We start from the raw sequence: 17252 nt of genomic DNA, 5'->3' as shown, positions 1-17252 counted from the left end.
ATGAATGTTTAATAACCAGGATGTACTGATTGACCCCAGGTCTCTCGTTTCTTGCAAAGGAACGTCTATTTTACTTCTATAATTCCTAGTCTTTGCTTTTACTTACTTAAACAGATTTATTTCAGAATCTATTCTCAATTAATCCATTCAGTCTACACTCATTACTGATTCATAGTGAGAGTTTAGCCTTTAGGATTCCTAAATGATTACACATACCTGAACAGATTTTAGTATCTCACCCTGGCCTAGGAGGTGAAGCCCTGGTCAGAACATTTTAATTTTCTTTTTCACTTATTCATTCAGTCTATAATATGCTTCCCTCTTGTACTAGGCCGTGGAGGAGAAAGTTTATAAGGCCTCAGTCCCCGTCAGAAATTTGCTATGTAGTAATACCCTGTGAACTTACTTTTCTAATGAAAAGGAATGCCCAAAATTGCAAGTGCCTAATATACAACCTTGGGAGTTTCTAAAGGTCCTGTCTTAGATATCCACATTTTTTTTTTCTCAGAGGAGTTTGTCATTCTTGCTAGAATCATACACTTCAATTTTTAACCCTTGTAGGTCTTTCAGACTTCTGCAGCCAACTTAGATAAGAAGCAGGCTCTATAATTAAAAAGATAGTTTCAAACCAAAATAAGTGCTCTGATCCTCTCTAATCAAAGTCTGTAATTAATGATGTTGTACAGGTGTGTGTGTGTGTGTGTGTGTGTGTGTGTGTGTGTTTTCACATATTGACTGCCAAGGTATCATAGTATACATTAGCGATATTCAGACTTAAGGCACAGAACATTTTCTGCAATGACGTCTTAGCTTGAAAACTCACAAATAAGAGGAAGGGTGGTCTGACTGAAGAGGGGAACCTTGAGTCTGCCTGCCTTGAATATCCATCTGTCCAGGATTCCTAGTGTTCTATGTGTAGCATAGTTTGAAAACTATTGGTCTATAAAATATTGATGAAATTTTTGGTATCTCTTTGCAAAGTGAATGATAATTCATGCATATGTTATGACTGTGATAACTTACAAGTTTATAGTTCTGACATAAATTAAGTGAAAAGTATAGTTTAATATGACTAAAAAAATATACTGTTACATGATACTGATTTGTGAATGTAGAGTAATAAAATCTGATTTTATTCTTCGTTAATCTCTTATTGGAATGTACCTGTAGGAAGGTTTAAACCCTCTTGTTAAAGGTAGGTTATTTCACTGAACTTCCTAGAAACCTTTGGATAGTTTTGTTAAAGGTATATTAGTAACGCTCAGGTCCAGACTACTGATGTAGTTGCTTTTGTTGTTCACAGGTTGATGGGCTTAATTCTCTCCACTCCGTTAAAGCCAGTGCTAACCGATTCACAAAGACAAGTCAGGGGAGAAGTTGGAACACTGGGAATGGGTCCCCAGATGCAATCTGTTTTTCAGTAGACAAACCTGGAATAGTTGTGGTTGGTTTTTCTGTCTATGGAGGAGGTGGAATTCATGAATATGAATTAGAGGTGTTGGTTGATGATGTGAGTACCACTCTTACAGTGTTCCTCTTGCTGTGTGCGTTGTGTGTCAGGACATATCATCATTATGATGTACAGTACAGTACAGTGGTCCACATCCTCGAGGGCTTAGCAGATTAGTCGTAGATGGACAACGTTAGAGAAATTGAAAGGGAGCGATTCTACATGATTGCTCATGTGCCATTTTGGATCTCTCCTGCCTCATGTTTTTTGCACTTCCTGGGAGGATTTTAAATGAAAAAACTAGAAATTATATAGCTAAGCCTCTGACTATAAATCTTGAGTAGTTTTTTTTGCTATTGTAGTATTTCAGAAAACAAGAACAATATTCAGACTGGTATTATTACCCGTACCAGTGATTAAGCAATTTTGTCAGAGTGCCAGTGGATGATTCTTAGTAAAGATAGCGGTGCTGACTGAGTTAGCAGTATCTTGCTGTATCCACTATAAATTTTTTTAAGTACTTGAGTTTTACAAAGTTTTATTAAAGTGAGACAGACAGGTAGCATATAAATCATTTGCTGGTAAATAACATTATATCTGTATTTTGCTTCTTTTGAGCAATTAATTTGAATTATTTCCTTACTTCACTAAGCTCTATAATTAGATATAGCATCCTTATGAAGAAGGGGGAATCATTTTAAGACAGATGAAAAAGCCTATTTATATGATATAATTTGTAGATGTCTCAGGAAATCAGATAAAAATGAATAGTTCTAGAGGACCAAAACTGTTTTCTTTAGTACATATGGATAAATGCTAATGGATAATTTTATATGCAAGGAAATAAACTCTTAAAAACAGCCATTGATAAGTCAAAATTGTTCATTTAATGAAATTAAGAGCATGTGGGTTTTGTTTTGTTTTAATTAGAGTGAACATGCAGGGGATTCAACTCATTCTCACAGATGGACATCTCTAGAATTAGTCAAAGGAACTTATACAACAGATGATTCACCCAGTGATATAGCTGAAATCAGACTTGATAAAGTTGTTCCTTTAAAGGTAATTTTAACAGTATGTTTCTTTTGTAAATAGGATGTATTATTATGAGTTTACTTAAAAAATAGTGAAAAGTATTCCTATATGTGGTCCTTTAAATGTTTCTAGAGTACCAACTGTATTCCTGATACTGTACTGTATTATATTCTATTTTTGCAAAAGATCTCTTCAAGTCTGGTATAGAGGAAAGTATCCATAGGTTCTGGAGTCAAACAAACCCAGCTTCAGATACCTACTTTTCCAAATATTAGCTCTAAGACATTGGATATGTCATCATTTGCCCCTCTGAGGCAAATGATTTGTACATCGGGAGGGATAATACCTCCATTGTAGTGTTGCTCAGATTAAACTAAGGAATGGAATAAGGTACTTGCCTCAATGTCTAGCACAATATATTAGAAACTCAATAAATATTAGTTCCTGTTTTTCTTCTCCTGTTGTGCCAAAACTCATGTAAAGAGCCAGTGGTCTTAACAGATCGTATTAAATAACTATTAAGGTTATTATTATTTTATATAACTTGACTGTCTCGCAGAAAATAACTATTTAGCAAAACAAATTTTACTTACAAACATTAAAGTAATAATTAATAGAGTAATTCTGAATCCAGCTATAATAATTTTTATTAGACAGCAGAACTTTGGATGAGGTAAGTTCATCAGTTACTTCATCAAAAGCATAAATGATACCAAAAAAAAAACAAAAAGAAACCCATCATTATGAAGTTTATGTCATGGATCATTAGGTGCCAGTATCTATGTCTCACATTTTCTATATACAGTGAATCTTGTTTGGGAGAACTTTTTCTTATGGATATTTTTTTTCCATGTCTGTCTGCCTGTCTATTTCTGTCTCTGAATGTCTCTCTTAAAATAAAAATATAATGGATTCACCATTATTATTTCCCATATTTAAAACTTTTTCAAAAGTTAAACTCATCAAAGGAAAATATTAATTCATGTATTTAAAATCTTTTATTATGGGTAATATTTTTTACAGTGTGTTTAAAAACTAGAGGCAAGAGCTAGAGCCCCACTGCCTGTATTTAAATCCTAGTTTCATCACTTACTAGCTGTGTGACTTTGGGCAAGTTACTTAACTTCTCTGTGCCACAGAGTCCTCATCTGTAAAATAGGGATAATAATGGCACTTACCTTATGAGGTCATTTTAAGGATTAATTTAATTAAAGTAAATTACAGAAAGTACTCAGGACAGTTTCTGTTAAATAATAAACATCAATAAGTGTTAGTCATCACCCTGTTTGATTCGTTAAAAAAAACTCATTTAACCAAATTGTCTATAAATATAACAGATTCATTATACAATTAACCCCGGAACAACGTGGAGGTTAGGGGTGCTGACCCTCCTCACAGTGGAAAATCCAAGTATAACTTATAGTCAGCCCTTTTTATACCTCCCTATACTGGTTCCGCATGTGTGGATTCATCCAACCTCGGGTCGGGTAGTACCGTAATATCTACTGTTGGAAAAAATCCCGTGTAAGTAAACCCAGGCAGTTGAAACCTCTGATGCTCAAGGCTCAACTGTATTTGCCCAGTTTGCTGCTAGAGCTCGTTTTATATATCCTCTGTACATTATGAATAAATATAAACATGCCTTACATCTTTATCATGAAGGAAAATGTTAAATATGCTGTGCGCTTGAGGAACTATGGAAGCCGCACAGCAAACGGAGATGGAGGAATGACCACGGTTCAGTGCCCTGATGGCGTGACGTTTACATTCAGCACGTGCAGCTTGAGTAGTAATGGCACAAATCAAACCAGAGGACAGATTCCACAGATCCTCTACTACAGGTGGGTGTGTGTATAGAGATCAGGGAGCTATTCTACAGTGGTAGAACATGTGCAATTTACTACCAAGGTACAAAACGCTAAATGGGCAGTGATAATTGAATTATACAGCGTATCTTCATTGCACTTGCTAATTTGTATAAAAAGATCTCATTTTCATATGTAAATTCAGTGTTTACTTTAAAATGTTCTTTGTCATTTCTTTAATATCTTTGAAATATTTATATACTGGGCATATGTGCTTGGGCATATGTGTTTGTTGTCACTCTTATAGTTTTGTGGTCTGCATTTTCTAATTTTAATGGAATTTATTCATTTTTTTTAAATACCAAAAGTTAATGATCAAATCATCTCTACCAAAGTACTGTTGTTACCTTGAACCAGTTATCCAGTCTGCAAAATATTTTGGTGTCTGTGAATCTAGTCCTTGGAGCCCTAGAATATATAATGATGTATTTCTAATATTTTTAACTAAAGCCATTCCTTAGGTAAACAGTGGAAAACAAAGAATTACAACAATTTTGAGTTAAAAAATACACTTTTAAATATACATTTCTCACTGAGTCTGAATTTTTCTTTTAGCAACTTAGCTGGAATCGTAGGTAGTAGTGAGTTCCATTCACCACGTTGGTCCTCAACCTGACTTGACATCAAATCACTGAAGTTGCATATCACTTTCAGAGGCTTACTGCTTCCTCTGTTTCCTTCGTAAACAGTCAAGAGGACACTGCCTAGGCACAAAATGTTTTTCCCTAGATGTAGATGATCTGCTTTCTTTCTCCATGTAAAATAGAATAGAAATAGTAGGCATTAAATAGCTACATAGTGGCATGTTGCTGCTGAGATACAAAAGCTTTCTAATCTTTTTACCCTAATGAAAAGCCTTTTCTGTTACACAGCCCCACAGTAAACAGTACATTATTCGCTTTCTCAAAAAGTAGATTGGAAGCCATATCAGACACAAAAGAAGAGTTATATGTTTCGAAAAGCTGGAGAGCCCCTTAAAAACATCTGCTGTCCAGACTTTATATCTTACACAAAATACAGTGTTTTTGATATTTTAATATTTTCCACCAAGGTTTAAATATCTTCAGCTTTAATTTTTTTTTTTTTTTTTTGCGGTACGCGGGCCTCTCACTGTTGTGGCCGCTCCCATTGCGGAGCACAGGCTCTGGACGCGCGGGCTCAGTGGTCATGGCTCACGGGCCCAGCCGCTCCGTGGCATGTGGGATCTTCCCAGACCGGAGCACGAACCCATGTCCCCTGCATCGGTAGGCGGACTCTCAACCACTGCGCCACCAGGGAAGCCCAGCTTTAAATTTTAATTAATTAAGTTTTAAAAGATTAAAATCACTTGACCATTAAAACCATGCTACTCTGATGGCTCCCAAGTTTATATCTCTAGCTTCCATCTCCTCTGAGCCCTGGAATGAATATCCAGGTCCCTCTGATATCTTCATCTGAGTGACAGTAATGGAGATGGTGATGAGAGTTCCTATGTACTGAGCACTTCCTTTATGCCACGCGGTGCTCTGAGGGCATTCCTTGTCTTAGCTCAGTCAGTCCTCACAGGAACCCCTGTGAGGTGGGCAGTTTCCTATCCCTCCTTTACAGATGAGGGAACTGAGCCCTAGAGCGGCTCCACAACCTGCCTGAAGTCTCACTCATAGTAAATTATGGTCCTGGGGTTTGTAGGCAGGAAATTGGACTCCAGATGACCCACCTTTAACCACTGTACCATACACACGTCCTCTTTACGGTTGGCTAATAGACGCCTTAGTGGTACTAGTCCACAGTCCTCCTCCCCACCCACAGGTACAGGTACAGCAAACACCTTGGGGGCATTCTTGACATCCCTCTTTCCCTCACACTTTACGTCAGTAAGTCTTGGCAGCCGTACTTTTAAAATGTCCTACATCTGACCTTTTCTACCGCTCCCATAATTAACAGTCTAGCCCAAACCATCACGCCAACCTGGGTAGCTACCTGGATAACTGGATCTTAGAGGAAATAGCTTCCAAACAAGTCTCCCTCCTTTCACTGCTGCTCTCCTACAGTCTGTCCTCCACCGCACAGCCAGAGTGATCTTAGAGAAATGTAAATTGTATCAAGTTCTGCCCTTGCTCACATTCCCCTCATAGCTTCCCCTTCCCATTCCAGGGTAAAATGTAAAGTCTTTACTGTGGTGTTTAAACCTCATGTGATCTGACTCCTATTTACCTTGCCCACCTGTCACCCTTCACTCTCCTTTCATTCTAGTCGCACACACTCTTTCTCCTTTCATTCCAGTTCAAGGAACTCACAAGATGGGTGAGTTCAAGGAATAGAATGAAGACATTCTGTCTTCATTCACCCATCTTGTTCCTGTCTGAACTTTTATCTTACTGTTCTTTTTGCCTGAATACTCTTCTCTCAGCTCAGATCTTTTTTAACACAATTCAGGCTTTGTTTAAAAAGCAGTTCCATCATGATCTTATTTAAAATAACTTTGTGCCCTTATCTGGCTTTATTTTTCTTTGAAGCCCTATTACTCCTTAAAACTGTATAGCTCTATATTTACTTTTTTTAACTGGAACTTTTTTAACTTAAATGAGCTGTGATCCAGATATGATTCCTAGAGTTAGATCGTGTTTTACCCGCCATGTAAAATGATCTCATGTGTTACTTATGTTACAGGAGTGAATTCGATGGAGATTTACAATCTCAACTTCTGAGTAAAGCCAATGAAGAAGATAAAAACTGTAGCAGAGCTCTCTCTGTGGTAAGCACTGTTGTTCGAGCTGCAAAAGACCTCTTGCACAGAGCTCTTGCCGTGGATGGTAAGACTTCTCTTTTACTTCCTTAATAGTCATATTTTAGATTCTTTATTCCCCAGCTTATGCACAGAGCTACTGAAGAAGAACCATCTTGTAGAATCCCAGAAGGTTTTATTCATTATAGATCTACACATATACGTACATTAATTGGGGATCAGCCATACTCCATACACCAATGCAGAATTTTTTAGAATGTTCAGAAGTAATGATTTTACACTGTAGTTTTCTTAGCCCATTAAGAGAAAAACTCTTGGTTAAACTGAGTCTTTGCTTCTTTCAGTAGTCAAAAAAACATTTTGTTTTCTCCTTTAGGCCTGTTTTTCTTTCTCTGTGTTCTATTTCTAGCAATAGTATCACCATTCATCCAAAGGTCTGGGTAATCCCAAACATCTCCCCAGATTCAGTTGTCTCATTTGAGTTCTGTAAATTCTTCCACTGGAAGTTCTCCAGTTTGTATTCTCCTCTCTATCTGTTCTCCCATAGTTCAAGTTGCCATGGTTCAAGCACATGTCCTCTTTTTCATGGGTTGATAACATCCTAATAATCTCCCTGCCACCTTTCCCCCACTCCCCATCTAGTTATCTACTCATCTTCCACACTGGCAGCAGAGTTACATTTACAAAAACATTACTGTTAGCTATAACATTTGTTCCTAAATGTAGTTGCACATCAGAATCACCTGAGAAGCTTGCTGAAAATAAAGAATATTTGGTCCATCCAAACTAGGGTTAGGGTGAACTAAGAAACTATTGCCCAGCCTACTCTGATGCAACAGCAGATCTAGAAACAAGTATTTGGAAATAATTGGCCTTCAATATAAAGGTCTTCATAACGTAGATTCAACTTATCTTCCCAGCACCATGTTCATGGAGAAATAATTAAAATGTTCATCAGCAAAGTGCTTTTTCCTTGGAAAAAATAGAAGGCAATATAGCTAATAACAGCAAACATTTTTGGAGTACTTAATATGTGCAGGCATTGTTCTAAGCATTTTACATGTATTAACTCACTGGATCATCACAACATCCAGTGAGGGAAGTATTGTTATCCTGTCTTACAGATGAGTAACCTGCACACAAAGATTACGTAGTTTGCCTAATGACAGAAATATAGCTATGTGTTGCACCAAGATTAGTGGTTTAAAATCATGACTGTTACCCTAAGTTCTAATTCTGGCTCTGTCATTTTACAGGTGTATGATTTTGGATAATATACTTAAACACCGTGTGCCTTGGTTTCCACTTCTAAAAGGGGCGATAATAAAAGTACCTTATTGTAAGGATTAATTGAGATAATGTATGTAAAGCCCTTAGAGTAGTGCCAGGTCCTTTATAAGCACTCAATCAATGTCAACTATAATTTTACTCAAGAGACTAGAATACAGGCTTAGTACAGCATATATACATTACAATGAAATTACCTTCTAACTATAGTTTTAATGCCTTTTTTAGCTGATGACATTCCAGAACTGCTTAGCTCTTCCAGTCTGTTTTCCATGCTGCTTCCCCTTATTATAGCCTACATAGGACCAGTAGCTGCTGCTATTCCCAAGGTGTGTGATTTAATTCTCTAACTTTGAATCTTTTTTGTAAATATAATTTTATTTAGACTTTATATCTTTCCTTTAAAAATACTTCAATATTTGAGGCATCTGGGTTACAGGTAACAAAGCAGGTAGACATGTAAATGGTAGAAGTTATTAGTTAAATAACTAATTCTCTGATCTTAGTATTGTTTACTGGATTACCGTGCTTACTTATTGGCTTTACATTTGAAGAACTTGGGAATAGGAAATATATTTTAGAATATGATATGTAAGGAAAGCTTAAATTCACTGAGATCTTTAAAAGTTATAATGTCGATGCCAAATCTCCATTTTGAATAAAAATAACAATGTTAAAGGTTAGGAGTGTTGTAAAATTGTGAAATATTCGAGACATGGAAGAAATTATAAACTACTGATTCTTTGGCATAATTAAATTTGAGTAAAACCTAGTTTACTGCAGGTCCCAAAAAGGCAGAATGGTTTAAAAATATGGACTAGGCTATATGTAACATCTAAGATAAATTTAAGATAAGTCTTTTTTTTTCTTTCCATAGAACAGATTTCTCTTTGAATGAAAACTTAGCTAGAAGAAACTCTAAATAGAAATTCCGATTAATAAGTATAACCAACAATTATAGTAATTAATCTTTTTAAAGCAACTTTCACACTTATCTCATTTAATCATTTTTTTTTTATACTAGGTGGCTGTAGAAGTCTTTGGCCTTGTCCAACAGTTGCTTCCTTCAGTTGCCATTCTGAATCAGAAGTATGCACCCCCTGCATTCAATCCTAATCAGTCAACAGATAGCACCACAGGAAACCAGCCTGAACAAGGCCTCTCTGCCTGTACAACCTCTAATCACTATGCTGTCATAGAGAGCGAGCACCCTTATAAGCCTGCATGTGTGATGCACTACAAGGTGGGCACCAGTTCCTAGGGACAGTTTAAACTTAAAACTTGATTTGATGTTCTATACTGATATCTCAAAGGATACTTGGTCTCTGTTCAAGTATAACTTCTATATGTAAATAAAGAGAATCAGCAGGTGGTTAGACACTGTCAGATACACACCAGGGTTTAAGACAGTCTTTACTGTTAAAGAGTATAGTTTTATAGGGTTTAGGAAAGTTGTTCTCATACCTTTTTGTAAGTACAGGGCGTGTGTAGTGCTCAACTGCCAGTTATATATTGTAATAGTGGATATCAGCATTAAAATTTAAAAACCACTTTTTTTGAACTGATACTATTTGTACCACAGCCTGAGCTCTAAAAATTTACATACCCAGTGTAGGATTTAAAATACTATACATAATGTTAAAATGTACCTATCAAATATTTATAAGTATAATGTTGTTATTATAGAGTATCCAAAATCCTATTCCTTGCTTTCTAAATTGTATCACTTAAATTAAGGGAGAGCAAGAAAATTTGTCCACTTAAATTAATTATAAGTTTTAAGTTTTATGTGCTTGTAAAATATTCAGCTTTTTATTGTAGAATATGGTAAACATATGAAAGGTCAGCCTAGTACAGTTTACCCCTTTTCTCCATCATCCCAGATTCAGCTGTTATCAACTCTTGGTCAGACCTCTTTCATTTATTCCTCACCCTCTTTGTCCCATTCACATTCATGGATTTTTCATTATGTATCTCAAAATGTAAGGACCTGTAAAAAATAACCATGTTATTATCACACTTAAAAGAACGAATAATTCCTTTAGGTTATCAAATGTGCACATTTTAAGCTGTTTGAATTAGAATCCAAATAAGATTCATACATTGTGATTGGTTATGTCTCTTAAGTCTCTTTTAATCTGTTGATCCCCCTCCATCTCTCTCTTTTTTGTTTCCTTGAATTTTATTTAAGAAACTGGATCATGTGTTTTTTTGATAGGATCCTCTTCAGCTTGACTCCTGAGTCCTTTAGACACACCCCTTGTAGTCATTCATAACATCCTCACTCACTGGTGTAAGATGTTATAAGATGTTACAGGCTCTGGTATAAGATGTTATAAGAGCTTACACATTTCCTGCCTCAAATCTGAAACTCACCATTTTTTCAAAGTGCCGTGATTCCTTTAAATGGTAATGAGTCTTTAAAAGCCAAAAATATAGCACTGGGAATGCTCATTTCTCCTGGGCTGTCATTGTTTCTAGGTATTTATAGTGTATAGAACTAGTACATACACTCACACATAAACACACACGTATTTATATACACAGGCATATATTATTTGTATATATATTTATGTATGTGGGTGTATTTATGAACAGACACATCTACGTGTATACGTATTTTTTTAAAGATAAAATACCTCATGAGTTTGTACTGATGATACTCATTCAAAATAAGGACAACAGGATGTTACACCTGAATCTCCTTTCTCGTAAACCAAAAGTTCCTGTTCTCGATGGCACTGGGAATGTTAGAATTAGAAAATCACTTAATTATTCATTCACTCTTTGTGTGTGTGTGTGTGTGTGTGTGTGTGTGTGTGTGTGTGTGTGTTTTGTCTTTTGGGCATATTCCCAACTAGGAAGTACAGAGAAATGACCATGTTTTCAAAGTAAGTGGGTATGGTCAACTACTGTGTTTTAAAGTAAATTGGAATAATCCCTCTCTCTGTGATTATGCCGCTAATTGGATGTACATTTGGCATCATTTATTTTATTTCATTCTAGATTTTTAGGAATTGCTTTTTAAGTTTTGTTTGATAATAGTTCAGTTACATAGTTTTAAGTCAAATCTGTAAAACAAAGTGTATTCAAAGAAATCTAGCTTTTATCTCTGTCCCCTCATTCTGTTCCCTTCTTCCCTGTCATGTCTTCTTCTCAGGTAACATTTCATATTATTATAATTTTATAGTTTAGCCTTCCATTATTTCTTTTAATGTAAGCATAGACACACAAATACAGATGCAGATGTGTGTGTGTATTCATTCCTCATGTTTCTCAACTTTTTATTTCGAAGAATTTCAAGCCTGTATAAAAAAGTAATAAGATTTGTGCAGTGAACACCCCCATATGCCCTTCACTTGGCTTTGTTAGTTAACATTTTGCCATGATTGTTTTATTTATCTATATTTATTATTGTCAGACCATTTAAGAGCCGGTTGCAAACATCATGAACCCTCACCTTGTTCCTAAGAACAGTGAAGTTCTCTGTATAACCCTAATGTACCAGTGGAATTTAGGAAATTTAACATTGAAACAGGGTTATTACCACAATAAAGAGTAGTAGTATATCATGTTATAAGCCATTTTTTCCCAACAATGGTGTTCATAGAATCTTTTTAAACCCAGACCGGGATCCTATCAGGTTCAAACATTGCATTTAGTTGTCAGGCCTCTTTGATCTCTTTTAATCTGCAGTAGTTCCTCAGCCTTCCTTCGTCTTTTATGACATTGGCATTTTTGAAGAACACAATCAGTGGTTTTGTAAAAATATCCTTTTTATTTGGATGTAATTGATTTTTTTTTAATGATTAGATTCACGTTGTGCGTTTTGGGTGGCAACACCACGTAAGCGATGTCCTGTTCTCCTCAGTGCATCCCATCAGGAAGTACTTAGTCACTTGATTAAGGTGATAGCTCCACCAAAAAAAATCTTTTATTCCCTTTGAAAGTGTCTATGGGTAGATATCTATGGGTTAGAGACTGTGTAAAAAATACTGTCTCGGGCTTCCCTGGTGGCGCAGTGGTTGGGAGTCCGCCTGCCGATGCAGGGGACGTGGGTTCGTGCCCCGGTCTGGGAGGATCCCACATGCCACGGAGCGGCTGGGCCCATGAGCCATGGCCGCTGAGCCTGCACGTCCGGAGCAACGGGAGAGGCCACAACAGTGAGAGGCCCGCGTACCGGAAAAAGAAAAAAAAAAAAAATATATATATATATATATATATATATATATATATATATATATATATATACGGCCTTTCAACAAATTTTAGTATCCATTGGTTATTCTTACCCAAATCATTCATTACTATAAAGACGGTGGCTTTCTAATTCTATTATTCCTCCCAGCTGGTGTTCTGTTGTAAAGGAGAATTTTCCCATCCCTTCCCCTTTAAAAATTTATTTATTTATTTATTTTATGTGTTTATATCAATATGGACTCAAAGATTCTCTCTTTTGCTCAGTGTTATAATCCTTTGCTGTCATTCAGTTTGATGCTCAAATTTTAATTGATTTGTCCAGGGAAAATTGGTTCAAGCTGGATTCTGTGTCCTTTTTCTGTGTTTTCATCAGATTTTGAGCACTTCTTCTTAGTTCTAGTCAACACCACTGAGGTCTTTTCTTTATACCCTTTTCATTTACGTATGCCACTGTGAATAATAATAATATTGAATACTGTATAAAATTAACAGTTTCTTTGCAAAAATTTTGTCTTTTGTTAATCCCACTGACATTAGGATAATCAAAGTACTTCATTCAGACGTTGCTTGGGGTAGTTCATTTTATGTATATGTGTAAGTGGGTATGTGATCAGTTTAATGTAAAGTTAGGATTATTTTTTTATTTGTACTTAATTTTTATGAGTCTTTTTCCTATCCTAGTTGATTTAATTTTACTTTTAAAATATGTGAAATATTAATATGGCTCCAGAAATAAAATTATACAAAACAACATACTCAGAATTATAAGTCTTTTTCCTTCTCAGCTTCTCACTTACTCCAGTAAGTATCCTGGTGTATCCTTCCTGCGTTCTTTTTTGGAAAAAATCAGAACGATAGGTAGATTGATTTAGTTGTAGTATTATTTTCCATCTTTATTTTTAAAAGGTAGCACACTATGTATACTACTTCGTACTTTGCTTTTTAAATTTAACACTGTGTATAGAAATCTCTCCGTATCCATTTAAAGAGACCATCCTCATTCCTTTTTTACAGCCTCATAGTTCTCCACTGTAAAGACCTATCATAGTTTATTCAGCCAATCTTATGTGGTGAGCATCTGGGGTGTTTTCATTTTTTTGCAATGAATAACTTTGTGCCTGTGTTTAGAGTTTTTTGTTTGTTTTTTTTTGTTTCCATATTGTTAGAAGCATTTCTTCAAAGTAAACTCCTAGAAGTGGGATGGCTGAGTTAACAAATATAGAATGAGGAGCCTTGTGCTCAGTAGATCTGGGATTGCTGATTCAGAGGGTGAATGCATATGTAGCTTTGCTAGATGTTGACAGTTCCCTTCCATAGAAGTTATGTCTCTCTTTTTTTTTTTTTAGTATTTTGTTTATTTATTTGGTTACTCGGGGTCCTAGTTGCAGCAGGCAGGCTCCTTAGTTGTGGCATGCAAACTCCTAGTTGCAGCATGCATGCGGGATCCAGCTCCCCGACCAGGGATCGAACCCTGGGCCCCCTGCACTGGGAGTGTGAAGTCCCACACACTGCACCACCAGGGAAGTCACAGAAGTTATGTCTTTTTGTGTCCCACCAACAATGTATGAGAATGCTTGTTTTCTCTCAGCCTCCCCAAAAGAGTTTGTGGTTAAATTTTGGGCCTTTTGCCAATATAATGGAAGGAATGGTGGGAAAATGGTGTCTCAGTTTAGTTTTAATTTATGTTTATGTTATTATGAATAAAGTTGAGCTTTTTATTTAAATAGAGATTGTAAAAAATCCTCTACTAAAAATATTTGCCATCGTCCGATGTAATTTTTTTTTAGATTAATATAATATTTAGGAAATTTCTTAAGGTTTATATCATGTCCTGCAACCAGTTCATAGTTTACTACTTGACATGGTCCTACTTAGCTGTAATTTGACTACCATTACAGCATTCCTTCTACCATAATGGTGACAGAAGCTTAAAAGTGGCCTTAAAAATATATATAATTATGTGCCATCATAATCTCATATATACAGTAAAATTTCAGGTTAGGAAAATATAAAAATCTAGGCTTTTATCAAGTGTATAAGTGTGTGTGTATTTATATTTATTCTCATAATATATGAAGTTACAAAGTTTTTTTGTTAATGAAAAGAAACACTTGTAATGGATACTATGAATGGTAGATAACTTAAAAGTGACTAAAACCTTACATGTTAATGATTTATTAATTTCCATCAATGTATCTTTATATTTTACCTATCAAATTATATTGTGAGTTACCGACTTACATTCCTTAAATGCATACTGACTGAAGTGGAAAATTTATTATATAAACTCTTCCAGAGGAAAGTCAGATAGCTGAATGTTTATGGAAATTAAGCAGCTTTGTAATTGTTTTTCTAATGATATCAGTGTGTACTTAAAAACATTAATGCAAATATTAGATAGAAAGCAATAGATATTTCAAGTGAGGAGTCGAGACAATTGATACTGACCATTAATACCTTGATTTCTGATCATTTAATTCCTTACTTAAAACTTATTTTACAGTATGTTGAAGGCATCATCTTTACAGTATGATGTCCTGTTTCTAAACTAGACAAAATGCTAAAATCTGATTCATCTTGTGCGAGTGACTTTTTGCCTGTTGACCTCAGGTGACATTCCCAGAGTGTGTACGGTGGATGACAATCGAGTTTGACCCTCAGTGTGGTACTGCACAGTCAGAAGATGTCCTCCGCTTGTTGATTCCTGTCAGAACTGTTCAGAATTCAGGATATGGACCAAAATTGACATCTGTTCATGAAAATCTTAATTCCTGGATAGAATTAAAGAAATTTTCAGGATCCTCTGGGTGGCCTACCATGGTTTTAGTGTTGCCAGGTAAGTTATTTTTTTTCTTTTTTGTTTTATATGGTAAACTATATGCATTTATGATAATTATGTTTAGTAAGGATACATCATTGAAAATGTTTATTTAATTTTTAGAAGAATTTCTTCAAGACCTGCTCTGTATCTGGATTGCAGTTGGGTAGTAAAGAAGACTCTCTGGGCATGGGGCATAACATGACCAAGTTTTAGGAAAGAGAATGTTTTGAGGATCTTGTGAGAAGAGATTAGCTTGACAAAAGCAGAGAGTTAATACTGAGCAGTGGCTCTCTGTATAGTTGGGGCCAAACTATAGAAAAAGTGGATCAGGTATTTTATTTTCCCAGTAAGTGCTAAAATTTGAGAAGTTACCAAGGACTTCTTCCTTTCAAGAGAACTGGTGAACCACCGAACCCACTGAGTTATGTGAAGTTATTGTTTTCGAGCTTGAGGGTGTATGTGGCCGGGTGGGTGGAGGCACTTTTGCTATTACAGTCTGTTGTTTTTTTTAACCAATTAACCATAACTACTCTTGTGATCTCTCAAACTAATAGCCAATTTGAATTTAGAAACTTCTTTCTTCTAGTCTGAGCTGCCTTGTTTGTTTGTGGAAAAATCAGACAAAGCCAGATTTTAGCCTAGAGAGGATTGCTCACTCTGAAACAGAAGAGGCTAACCTAGGTCACCTTAGTAATTGACGGATAATTGACAGTTATCACTTGTGTGTAACTTAAGACATGTGATTAAGGAGAATTAGATCATAAAGAAAACAAACAACTGGCATGGTTCTATTGTTTATACTGTCCTTTTTAAGCACAGCTTTGTTCAATTAGATATAGGGACCCAAAAAAAGGACTTGGTTTTTTTAGTACCTGATTTGTATTGCTACCTATCTTGAGATAGATAAAAGTAAGGAAATTTTGATAAAGTTGTTTCAGATTTTGAACTCAATGTTAGCTTTTTTCTTAGGAAATGAGGCCCTTTTTTCACTGGAGACTGCATCAGATTATGTGAAAGATGACAAAGCTTCTTTCTATGGTTTCAAATGTTTTGCAATTGGATATGAGTTTAGCCCTGGACCTGATGAGGTGAGGATGAATTATCTTCTCATTCTGTTAAGGAAGATTGTGTTTCTAAGGGCTGCTGTTGACTTAAATTGTGTTGCTCTCTGTATTCAAGAAGTCTGAAATTTATTTTAAGCTAGAGTGTATAATTTAAAATACTCTGTAGTTTAATTTTGTGCAGTGGTCTGGTTTTGCTACTTTTAATATGTGAACAGAATGGAGTCTGTGCAACATGACCCAGCCTTTAAAGACTTAGTATAGTTGTGCCTGTTCCAAACCTGCTCTGGTAGCTATACCTTTCTAAGTAAATTATAGAACCTAATTTCACCATGGGACTAACTTAGTATCTCTTCTAAATGTTTCAAATCATACAACAAAAAAAAAGTCAAGGTGAAAGAGTGATCATGTTCCTTCAAAGTAATGAATGAAAAATTCTTTGGACAATGAACCTGTAGGTCTGAAACTTACAACCAGCATGAGACATAATATTAAATCTCTTACAGTCTTAATTAACCATTAGCTCCTAACATATGCTTCCTTTTAGTTTCAAACATTACACTTGAATGCAAGTCACATTTTTTTTTGATAATCCACATCATCTTTCAAAAATTTCATCTTGCAAACATTTTTTAAACCATCTGATTTTGTTTTTGCAATTCTCCAGGGAGTCATTCAGTTGGAAAAAGAACTAGCCAATCTTGGTGGGGTTTGTGCAGCAGCTTTGATGAAAAAGGATCTAGCACTTCCTATTGGTAAGTGTGGTCAAGTACTCGGTGTTTGTTTATGATTTAAAAAAAAATTTAAG

General features: G+C 35.6%; 1 protein-coding gene across 1 annotated transcript in view; it reads left to right on the top strand.

Moving 5' to 3' along the window:
- MYCBP2 (MYC binding protein 2) overlaps positions 1–17252 on the top strand; it is a 273159-nt gene that overhangs the window by 147010 nt on the left and 108897 nt on the right. The window contains exons 35-43 of the mRNA XM_060129458.1: positions 1304–1510; positions 2381–2512; positions 4148–4326; positions 7000–7142; positions 8591–8691; positions 9387–9605; positions 15173–15398; positions 16353–16471; positions 17112–17199. Coding sequence (XP_059985441.1) covers positions 1304–1510; positions 2381–2512; positions 4148–4326; positions 7000–7142; positions 8591–8691; positions 9387–9605; positions 15173–15398; positions 16353–16471; positions 17112–17199 — 1414 coding nt within the window. The remainder of the gene's footprint in view (positions 1–1303; positions 1511–2380; positions 2513–4147; positions 4327–6999; positions 7143–8590; positions 8692–9386; positions 9606–15172; positions 15399–16352; positions 16472–17111; positions 17200–17252) is intronic.

Source organism: Lagenorhynchus albirostris, chromosome 18 (assembly GCF_949774975.1).
Source record: "Lagenorhynchus albirostris chromosome 18, mLagAlb1.1, whole genome shotgun sequence".
In the NCBI taxonomy this organism is placed as follows: Eukaryota; Metazoa; Chordata; class Mammalia; order Artiodactyla; family Delphinidae; genus Lagenorhynchus; species Lagenorhynchus albirostris.
Note: the sequence above shows the minus strand (reverse complement) of the source record. Positions and strands in the feature narration are given on the sequence as shown.